The 12,435-nt window shown below is 34.0% G+C and overlaps 1 protein-coding gene across 1 annotated transcript; it reads left to right on the top strand.

Annotated features, from left to right (window-relative positions):
• The first annotated feature begins 2,155 nt into the window (after positions 1-2,155).
• Positions 2,156-3,918, top strand: LOC127718260 (uncharacterized). The gene is made up of 2 exons (XM_052224263.1): positions 2,156-2,866; positions 3,205-3,918. Exons 1-2 carry the CDS (start codon positions 2,479-2,481, stop codon positions 3,903-3,905), a joined length of 1,089 nt encoding a protein of 362 aa, XP_052080223.1. The 5' UTR covers positions 2,156-2,478; the 3' UTR covers positions 3,906-3,918.
• Positions 3,919-12,435: the final 8,517 nt, after the last annotated feature.

Here is a 12,435-nt window from a genome sequence, read left to right as displayed (position 1 = left end):
ATAGATTCTAAACAAAAATTTCCATTAGCCAGAGGGACTTCCTGTTTCATTTATTACTCTGATAAATTTACAGTCTGTTTAAAGTTGAAATCTTTTTCATATTAAACAGAGAGTGAAATTTAGCGGTGTTTGGTCTTCTGTAATAATATGATGGAATGAGATTTGTCCTTTCGATTTCTATGGTAGGGCATGTCATGATGTAATGATATTCGTCGCCTATTTCTTGTATATTACAGATATTACATTTTCTTTCTGATCTGTCATAATTATACCAACATCCACTTTTTAAAGGTAATGAGTGGTTTACAGTTCGAACTTTACACAATGTTATAATGTCGTGATCTCCCAGAATATCAAAGTAAATAAATCTTCAAATCCAAATCTTCTTTGACAATCCCTGTAGTTTAGTCATTCAAGTCGGGGAGCTCTGAATATCTGTATACCATATTTGTTAATACTGATCAGTGAGTGTTTGTTTAATGTTCAATGTAAGCCACTTATGTTCATTCTGAAGGTGGAAAGAATATTAAGTCAAGTCCGCATTCGTTGAGAATTTTTAATCTTGTATTGCAAAAGCATAGACATGCTATGTCAAAATTAACAACATATATTACATATTATCACATATTTTGTACTGATATGTACTTTTTTGCATGGCCAATAATAGCCGGAAGTCAAGGTTGGTTATCAGCCCTCGGGGCTGATATCGATATCAGCCCTCGAAAACCCATATCGTGCCCCCGAGTTTGACTTCCGGTACCCGCAATCAAATACTATTTGTAAACAAGATGGCAACTGAAGCAGACAATGAGAGGTTTCTCACAGTTTCGAATGATGATACCAGTAATTTCATTGAAAAAATGAAAAATGATAACACAAAGAGAACAAGAGTGCACACGCTGAAATGTCTCGCCTCATTTACTTATCATTGATATTATGTTGATAGTCCTAAATATAAAGCTTTATTACAACTGTCACATAAACCTAACATTAACCAAGTAAACTAAACATTGACCAATGAACCATGAAAATGAGGTCAAGGTCAGATGAACCATGCTAGGCAGGCATGTACAGCTAACAATTCTTCCATACTACAAATATAGTTGACCTATTGCTTATAGTTTAAGAAAAACAGACCAAAACACAAAAACTTAACACTGAGCAATGAACCTTGAAAATGAGGTCAAGGTCAAATAAAACCTGCGTGACTGACATATGGATCATAAAATATTTCCATACACCAAATATAGATGAACTATTGCATATAGTATTAGAAAAAAAGACCAAAACTCAAAAACTTAACTTTGACCACTGAACCATGAAAATGAGGTCAAGGTCAGATGACACCTGCCAGCTAGACATGTATACCTTACAACCATTCCATACACTAAATACAGTAGACCTATTGCATACAGTATAAGAAAAACAGACCAAAACACAAAAACTTAACTCTAACCACTGAACCATGTAAATAAGGTCAAGGTCAGATGACACCTGCCAGTTGGACATGTACACCTTACAGTCCTTCCATACACCGAATATACTAGACCTATTGCTTATAGTATTTGAGATATGGACTTGACCACCAAAACTTAACCTTGTTCACTGATCCATGAAATGAGGTCAAGGTCAAGTGAAAACTATCTGACGGGCACGAGGACCTTGCAAGGTACACACATACCAAATATAGTTATCCTATTACTTATAATAAGAGCAAATTTAACATTACAAACAATCTTAACTTTTTTTTCAAGTAGTCACTGAACCATTAAAATGAGGTCAAGGACATTGGACATGTGACTGACGGAAACTTCGTAACATGAGGCATCCATATACAAAGTATGAAGTATCCAGATCTTCCACCGTCTAAAATATAAAGCTTTTAAGAAGTTAGCTAACGCCGCCGCCGCCGCCGTATCACTATCCCTATGTCGAGCTTTCTGCGACAAAAGTCAAAGTCGCAGGCTCGACAAAAACTAAAAGTGACGTAAAATTATTAACTGAATGGTTAAAGGAGAACAACGAATTACGGGTAGTAGAGGATATATCTGTACCTGAACTCAATCAGTACTTAGCCAGATTTTACTTGTCTCGGAAAAATGAGGAGTATGAGCCGGACAGCCTGAAATTAATTCAGTCATCGACTAATAGGCACTTGATGGAAAAGAATGATATAAATATTCTTAAAGATAAGGAATTTCACCACAGTAGAGAGGTGTTATCCGCGAAAAGAAAGCACTTGAAGTCACAGGGACTTGGAAACAAAAAGCTGAAAGCAGATCCATTCTCATCCACTGAAATAGATATGTTATTTGAACAGAATCTCCTAGGAACAGGTAGGTTTATGCAATATTATCCTGTGACTGTGCATGTACATATTAAAAATGATAATGATATCAGCTTCAAAAATATATCTTTAAGTTTAAACCAGCTAAAAAGATTATAAAGAAAACCATTTGCAAAGTTTGTTAATAAGCCATGCCAGGCAACATCAACATAGTTTGTCATACATGTTTCAAGACAGTGAACTGGTATAATTTTTGGAAAATGTGCTTCAGTCTTCTATATAGTGTCATTATTGAATGTAAACAATTTCTAGTGTACCTTTTTAATTATCCTAATCTTAACTCTCAATTCTTACTTTTAGGCACCCCTGAGGCACTACTTAATACCATATGGTTAAACAATACTTTGAACTGTGGTATGAGGGGAAGGAAGGAGCATATTGACATGTTTTTTGGAGACATAAAAATGATGACAACAGCGAGTGGTGAACAATATTTGGAGTACAATGAAAGGCTGACCAAAACCAGGACAGGAAACAGTGACAGCAGAGCATTTGCACCTAAAATGTTTGCAACACCAGGTAACTTTCTTTCAATTTATTAAATATTAATATAAAATTGACAGTAAATGATAAATACAGGAACCACCACACAAGTGTGCCTACTCAATTCATTCATACATATATAACTTCATGTACTTTTAAAAAGAATACTTACAAGAAAAAAAAAACACAAAATATCCTAGAATATCTAGCCACCCGCGTCAAAGAAAACGGAATCATGAACAAAATGGAAAGAATAAAAATATATCACTTAAGCTAATTCATCTTAAAATAAATTTAAAAAATGTAAATATTGTTTTAATGTAATATGATATCAAGATACATGTCCTTGATTTTTTTTCTTTTTCTTATAATAGGTAATCCACGCTGTCCAGTCAATGCTTTCAAACAATATATTCGCCGCCGCCCTGAAGATGCTCTGACTCCAGACAGTCGCTTTTATCTAAGTATAAAACGGATAATACAACCTGATGCCATTGAAAATGCTAAACAAACATGGTTTATCATGCAGCCATTGGGAAAAAATACTCTAGGAGATTTAGCAAAAAAAATGTCTATGAAAGGTGGTCTTATAGGAAGAAAAGTTAACCATAGTGTTCGCAAGACTACAGTTTCCTCACTTCTTCACTCCAATGTAGAGGCTACTACAGTCATGCAGTTGACAGGCCATAAGAATGTTGCTTCAGTCAATGAGTATAGTTCAGCATCCTTACAGCAACAGCAAACTATGTCTAATATTTTATCTGATATTGGTCCAGGAAGCCGAGGATTATTACCACACGAACCAACTTCAAACACTAGTTTTGAAGCCAAACCTGCAGATTTTCTTGAGGATGATATTTTTGACAGTATTGAACTAAATGAAGTCTGCAAAACAATAGAAAATTTTGAATCTGCAGAAAAAAATGTAAAAATAACCAGTGGAAAATGCCACATTTTTCCATTCTTCCACAAGGTTCTATTGGAAATGTTACAATTAACATTTATAACTCTGAAAAATAAGATTATTGTTATATATGTGTTGAATTTTTCACATCACTTTATTTTTTCACTGTGATACAAATTTTGTAAATGCACTGTGATACATTTTTTAAAATTTTTAATTCAAATGTTTTTTTTTTGTTGAAAATATTAAACATCATTTAATATATCCCTTCTTTTTTCTCCAGCTTGAAAATATGTGATAAATAGATTATTACATGTCATTTTCCATATTGACCCTGGTATCAGCCCTCGACCCATATCAAGCCCTCGGGCTTAAGCCCTCTGGCTTGATATGGGAGTCTAGGGCTGATACCAGGGCCAATATGGAAAATGCCATGTAATAATCTATAAATACAAAACATGGATAGACAACAGAGAACAATAGTATAATACCATGACATGTAAAATTATGAGACTAAATGAGATCCAATATTCCATGCAGTTTTTACATACTTACATAATTTGATAGTAAGAGACTTACTAGACGCTTGTAGTATATACAAAAATATGGGATTATTAGGCCAAGAACAATAATACTTTGGTAAAAATCATGTTCGTACAGATCTAACTGCTGGAAAAACAAGAACAAACTGGTATTCATCATCAATAACACACATTTTACAACATTCACATAAACGATTTTATTGTAACGACCAACTTCAATGTTCCACAACGTAACTTTGTTAAAGGGGCACTAGCTGTCAAATTCATGTTCACCGATTTGACTCAAATTCTCTTATTTGATTTATAACAATATAAAACATTTATCCAAATTATAAAAAGTCTAAAATAAACAATATACCGGGCATGGGATCGATAATATGTAGCTTCGTTTCGTGTGTATTTTAGTCTAGACGCCATCTAATTAACTGTCGAGTTGTCCTCCGAAGACCTCCGATTGCCATATAAGCGATATAAACATAAATATAGATATAAATAGATACCAGACTCGTGCATTTGGATTTTTCTAGGTCTGTTTAATATCATAATATAGATTAAAAATATATGTTAATAATCGTTTTTACCTGTATAAGAATGATCTTTTGTTGATCAAATCAGTCAATCAAATGATTTACCTTTGTTTCACTCTCAATGTTGACATTCTTTTTCATTAAATAATTGAACACACACAATGCACGCGGACGCCATCTCTAGCTAAGGGTTAAATTGAAGTTCACATGAATACGGCTTCAATGAGGTCGAATTATTCACTTGCAAGTGAATAATTCATCATCAATATTTCTTAGCTTATTTTGACAAAATTGAACCATACTGGCTGCTAAAAGCGATATTTTATTTCACTCAGTCTATTTCACTTTCATTAATGATTGAACAAAAAAAAAATCTTTTATTTTATATTTTTTATATATCTCGTAGCTAGTGCCCCTTTAACAGACAAACATTATTGTTATAAGTAAGATAGTTTTCAATACAAAAAGATATCACGTATATTTGAAGCCCAGTTAACCTAACCATTGTTAGCATCGTCATACAAGAGTTTATACACATCGTATACAACTTTTGGTTTATTTGTAATAACATGCAACCAATATTTCAATATTTTCTGCTTTCTAACAATAAAAAGAGGTAAATGGCCAAGTTCGCCATATAAAAAACATGTTGGTACATTTCTACCCAATTTTAACACAAATCTACAAAAACGGTTATGGATAAGTTCGATATCTTTAGCACGATCATGGAAACCCCATATTTCTGACGCATAGCCTAAGACGGATCCAACCGTACTGTCGAAAAGAAACATCAGATTATTCTGTTCTCTGGAGTAACAAAGAATTGTTTAAGAGAGTTCATTAAAGACGACATAGATCTAGATCCTTGTTGTGCTAAACATTTTAGAGTATGTAAAAACTTTCCGTTGTAGTGTAATAATATTCCCAGGTACACATATGAATTAACAACTTGTAGTTCATTATGATAATAGAAAAAAAATGAGTGTCTACTGGTCTAAATCCATTTCTAAATACCACTACTTTGTTTCATCAGGGTTTACTTCGATATTCCATTTATTGCAGTAAAGTAAACGTTTATCAAATAAGTGTTGCAGAACAGTCGGTGTTTTCCAAATTAAACGGTATCGTCAGCAAAAAGAATAAGAATACGACATCTTCGTCTTCATCTGTGGAGATATCTATATATACATGAACTCTCGTTTTAAATTGATTATTTCTCATTTTAGTTTCAAGTTGAATATTTCTTGTTTTAAATGTTTCTTTATTCTTAAATATAATGTTTCTTTATTTCAAATACTCAAAGAGATTATAGATTTACTATTTTACAACTTAATCCGATGGCAGTTAAAAGTGCGAAAGATAATACATGTATCTTACACTCGAACTACAAAAGAAGAAATTATCGCTATTTTGCTAAGTTTAGCCGGAGGACAATAATCCAATTATTATTACATAAGATTGGACAATAATATATATTTTATGAGAACCTTTTATAATGTTTTAATCGAGAGTTAATATATATATATTCAATTCAAAACGAGGGTTCATATAAATATTCAATTCAAAACGAGAGTTCATATATAGCACTTTGCAAATTAAAGTAAAAGTTCCTAACGTCACTTTTCTTCCGGTTATAATAATATCTAACTTATCGTTTTTATTATTGAAAGCTTTTCTTCATCTACAAGTGTTGATTTTGCAAAAGGCGCAAACAACGTGTTAAAATAAGCCATGTGACTTATTTGAAAATTTAGCTGACCTTTGTTGCTGTTTAAAGAGTTCAATCATTTAACTTGTGTGAAGATCGTTTCCCCGTCAAAGAGTTATTCAAATGGTTCTTAAACGTGTAGATAGCGTGAAACTCTCACTACAGGAGGCATCGGATATACGACATTTCTATTTCATTTCGACCGGACGTTGCTGCGTATTTATACATCCGAACAGCCAAACGGACGCACCCCTTTAGCAAGGGTTTACTGTCGAGGGGGGGGGGATTTCCAGAGATGTCGAGATTTATATACCCAAGTTAACCCTTTGTGTTTGAATAAAAGGAGATTAGGGTATGCATAAATGCGATAGCAACCCAACGAAACAGACAAATAAAAACTTTTAGAGTCAACAAACACTCTTTTGTAATAGAAAGATGTTTATACAGAATAATAAGCCCCATACGGAGTTGATATGATATTATTTACCGTCAAAGATATCCCAGCAGGCACATGAATATTTTGTGAGGTTGAAAAATAGCACCTTCTCTTTTTTGAATGTCGATCGGGGAAATCTAAGCAGGTGTAATATAAACCATTAGAAGAAAAAAACTTCACAATTCATATAGTAAAGTTAGAATAAATGATGATAATGGATGGCTGCTTAACGTACAGCGGCAAATTAAATGATTTTGCAGGACGAGAACATGTAAATATAATATGAATATAAACTCTGCTTTGTACTAGACCGACACGCTGAGACTAAATTGTTTAAGATGTTAGTTCACAAGGTAACAGTTCGCAGGAAGAAAAGTTACCCTACTTGGACACATTTCTGACTCAGAGCCGATCAGTCTTTGCTCTAACTCCTAGATGCCGCGTGTTTAGCGTTGAAACAACAAATAACAATTTAAACGTCTTTGTTTGACCCGGTCGAGGATTCAATCAACGAGGCGAATACGCTCCAAAGAAACCAACCAGGCGGTCGGTAGTATAGAGTATCATACAAAAAAAACTTAAGTAAAATGAACAATGCAGTTTCATAGAATTCTCACAGTTATCAAAGCGAGCTAAAAGTATCTAACCTAAATTAGATACGTTAAATGATATTATTTGAAACTACACGTAAATGTCGATGGCCGACTTCCGAATAGATTTTATGCATCAACGCTCTCTGCAAATTTAAAGATCTTGTTACAATCACTACAAACCAGTAAAAGTCTGAAATGAAATTGAGAATGGAAATGGGGAATGTGTCAAAGAGACAACAACCCGACCATAGAGGCCTATATCTGTACTCGACTGTGCTGATTTTTACTCGACCAGTCTGAATTGGTCTGAATTTTACTGGATATTACTTGACCCTAATCTCGACTGTACTGATTTGTACTTGACCCTTATCGTTGCCATTGAAAATAGTCTGAACTATTACTCGACCAGTCTGAAACAGTCTTAACCCATTCTCGACCTGTACTCGACCAACACTTGACCAGTTCTCGACTAATTTCCAGTCTGAACCATACTCGACTAAAGATCTGAACAATACTCGACCAGTCTGAACCATACTTGACCAAATGACCTCTACTTTTTTTATTTTAACTGTTTAAATAACTTTTAAACTGACATGGCAACGGCCACAATAAAATAAAGATGTGTAACATTTTTATATGTTAGGTCAAGTGTGTTATCTGATTGTATCAGGTTTACGTACATCTGTATTTTCACACATAGCCATTTAATACAATTAGATCATCAGAGATTATATTAATTAGGAGTTATATTTAGATTTCTTTGTTTGACTTGTGAGCCCTAATGATTTGCATATGGTGGCCTAGTAAATTTATGTAAGGAGCACGGAACACAAGGAGCCCGGATCACCGGAGCACCCGGATTACCGGAGCACCCGGACTGCCGGAGCACGGACTACACGAAGCCCGGTTGCCCTAGTAGTCTATATTTGTATACGGGCTTGTAGGAGTCATATAATAGAGAGAAAGAGTGTGAGATAAGGAGGGGAGAGAATTTATAGTGAGGAGAGGACAGTTGCGTTTATATAGCAGAGAGGATAGCCGTATTGTTGAGCCTGAAGTTAGATGTACATTTTGTTATACTTGTATAATGTGATTTTGATAATACAGTATTGAACTTTTATTCGACTGCGTGTTTATGTTCACTTACAAGACTTCGTTCAGACTGCACCAGGATCCATTTATTTATTTATGTGACCAGGATTCCCTTAATTACGCTACCAGTAGATTCCAAGGGTAACCCTGTCAAAGAGTATACTTGGCATTTGTCGTCCGTGTACGAGTGAAAGGCACGACCTGAAACTTATACACCCAACAACACAGCACAAACACACGGATACACACTTTGGTACAAGTACCATACTAATCTTTTTCGTCACATTGGTGGCAGCGGTGGGATTTACTGTGTGTGACTTCAACGAACTTGTTAGTGATAATTGTATTTGTTTAATAATACAATGGAGACACCAAGAAGAACAATAAGGACATCAACTCAGGCTCTAACGCTCTCTCAGGTAAGGCAGAATTGCTTAAGAAATCAGATATTTTCCCCAGCAGCTTCTGGGTTAAGTAGTTCGCCTGCCACTGGTACTCTCCATGATGTTCACACGGAGAATATGCCAGATAACCGGTATCGCCGGAGAATCGGGCATTGTTGACCCAAGAACTATCAGGATAGAGCTGCCCAGGAGATGAGCAATACGGAAAAAGACGGAGGAAATGGTTGGAAGAAATTTTGGCAAATATGGGTTAGTTTGCTTACTCTCAGTAGCGGCCTCGTCGCATCAGCATGGATTTATTTTCCTTACAACAGGGTAGTACAGAAGTCTCAAGAATATGTAATGATTGGATTATTAGCGATAATATGCCTGATAATTTCAACGATAGTTTTGAAATTTGTATGGAATTCCATCATTTCTGGTTATAAGGCAGAAAACACTGTATATTCATGGTCCAGGAACAAGAGAAGCCCGAATCAAATGTATAATGGGCTTAGTCGTACTCCGGATAATGTTATTACTGAACTTGGTACGCCCTATGACTCAGATGAAATGCACTCGTACTTGAGTCCTAGGCCTAATCACCCTGTTATAAACGGGCAAAGGCAAATGGAGCTTTAGTCACCCGCGCAAACATCGGAAAACATGGGCTTATCACTAGGACATGTCCAATTGCCAGAGTCTGATAGTATATACGGGCTTGTAGGAGTCATATATAAGAGAGAAAGAGCGTCAGATAAGGAGGGGAGATAATTTATAGTGAGGAGAGGACAGTTGCGTTTATTTAGTAGAGAGGAGAGCCGTATTGTTGAGCCTGAAGTTAGATGTACATTTTGTTATACTTGTATATTGTGATTTTGATAATACAGTATTGATCTTTTATTCGACTTCGTGTTTATGTTCACTTACAAGACTTCGTTCAGACTGCACCAGGATCCATTTATTTATTTATGTGACCAGGATTCCCTTAATCACGCTACCAGTAGATTGCAAGGGTAACCCTGTCAAAGAGTATACTTGGCATTTGTCGTCCGTGTACGAGTGAAAGGCACGACCTGAAACTTATACACCCAACAACACAGCACAAACACACGGATACACACTTTGGTTCAAGTACCATACTAAACTTTTTCGTCACAGATATATAAAAACAGATTTTACATCCTTACATGATTATCAGATTTATCAAGTCGAGATAGTTAAATTATCTGATTTTAAAGTCTTGAGTCTTGTTAAAAAAAATGTTTCTGTTACTAGTACCTGAATACCACACCTGTTCTGAGGGTAATAAAACCTTATTAAGGTGCTTCTTGTTTGGCATGTGTTTTTTTTTAAACTTAATTTTCCTAAATTCTTAAATAAAAACTACATAGGTTTCATGGTTACATAAAATAGTTATATAAGTTAAACTATCTTTTTAACTGAGGTAACAACATCCAACAAAATCACTGAAATTGTTCATCCTTATATCAGAACTATATCTATTCTTATTATAATTTGGAATTTATAATTATATATATATATATATATATCTAAAATGGATAACAATTTAAAGAAATGATTAAAATTGTTCTTCTGATTAGCTATAAAGTATACCTTCTGCTTGGACCACACTCATTAAAAAGATCACACCTGGTCAGAGAGTAATACATTTTAAATAACATCCATTGAAAATAAAACAACATCCTATAAAACTTAAATCACAAGGCATTTTGAATTCACTAGATAAGTAATACACGAGTTTAAGAAAAACAGGGTGTTCTTTTTACCTGTAAAACACAACTGTACTGAGTAAATTAAAACTTAATTAATTAACCTAAATTTAACTGAAACTTTGGAACACAATTCCTTTTTTAAAAGGTTATCAAGGATTGCTATGGAAGTCCTTTTATATCAAATTCTTGGTTTTACAAAACAAAGGTATCATTTTTGAAATTTATTAAGTTGCCTTATATACTATTTTATATATATTTTTAAAAAAATGTTCACTGCGTTATTAACTAAACTCGACTGACATCATAAATCTATTTCACTCGGCAGGCTTAAGTTAGTGATGAACATTTTCCAGTAACTATAAAATATGTCTGAAACATTAAAAAAAAAAATTGAATAAAATTTAAGATATTTGAATAATGGTCGAAAGTTCAAGTATTTTTGATATGCATAATGCAATGTGAACATGATATCATGTATATAAAAATTCATTTAACCGAAAACTTAATTTATTACATGATATTTTTTTAATCCGACCAGAAATTATTTCCTTTGATCATCTTGTTTTATTTTTATTTTAAAGGTGATATACATTGTATATATATATATATATATATATATATATATATATATATGAGTTCGAATCCCGGCGAGGGAAGAACAAAAATTTGCTTCCGCAAATTTGCAGATTTAACATTGTTGTGCTGATATTTAGAGTAATTATGTATATATATATATGGGGAGGAAGTAAAGAATCAAATCTACTCTAACATTGTTAGGTTGATTTTCTAGGCACTTTATATATATATATATATTATATATATATATATATAAACAAGTCTAAATTGAAAACAACGTTCAAACCTATGATTGCGTTGGATAAAAACCGAAATCTTTTTACGTGTGTATGCAAAACAAATTTCTTTGGTAGAGGGGTCTAAATACAGCACACACAACATTTTCCAAAAGATCAAAAACGTGAAAAAGTATATTTTAACAATACGCATTTGACTAGCAGTTCGAACAACGGATGTTCTTAAACCCTGCTGACTGCCATGGAGATTGCCAAATACGGGGTTCACCAGATGTAACACAATATATATATGTATATAAGTGTTGATGAATATGGTGTTGATGATTATATAATGTTTATTGTGAAATTTTTGTTTCACTGTATATTAAATACATTTTTGATTTCAAATTGTTGTTCAATTTTCTAGCCGGGGGAAATGGCTGTTGTTTAAACAGTTCCTAAATTGAGTCAATACAATAGATTGATACAAAAAATAGGTCAAGGTTGGTTAAGACTAGGTCGAGTATGGTTCAGACTAGGTCGAGCATGGCTCAGACTTGGTCGATAATGGTTGAGACTACGTTGAGTATGGTTCAAACGCGTATAAAATGGTTAAGGACTGGTCGAGTAAAGGTCGAGTACAAGTTCAGACTGTTAAGTACGGTTCAGACTACAGTCGAGTAATATCAAGTTAATTTCAGACCAATTCAGACTGGTCGAGTAAAAATCAGTACAGTCGAGTACAGATAGGCCATTTCAGACTTTTATTAGTTTGTAGTGAATTCTTCGAGTGATCCGGCTGTAGTCAGCTATTGCAGGGCTAAATTTCTGTCCTCATCCAATATACCCTCATTTTTCCAGCGGTCTCTAAAAACACCACAAAGGACCTCCTT

Source organism: Mytilus californianus, unplaced genomic scaffold, assembly GCF_021869535.1.
Source record: "Mytilus californianus isolate M0D057914Y unplaced genomic scaffold, xbMytCali1.0.p SCAF_10, whole genome shotgun sequence".
In the NCBI taxonomy this organism is placed as follows: Eukaryota; Metazoa; Mollusca; class Bivalvia; order Mytilida; family Mytilidae; genus Mytilus; species Mytilus californianus.
This window is presented reverse-complemented; position numbering and strand designations above follow the sequence as displayed.

Bases quoted from the DNA above. Each gene is read 5' to 3' on its own strand.
- LOC127718260 (XM_052224263.1), top strand. From the start codon at position 2,479: ATGCCAGGCAACATCAACATAGTTTGTCATACATGTTTCAAGACAGTG. The intron at 2,867-3,204 runs GTAACTTTCTTT...TTCTTATAATAG, and splicing joins TAAAATGTTTGCAACACCAG to GTAATCCACGCTGTCCAGTC.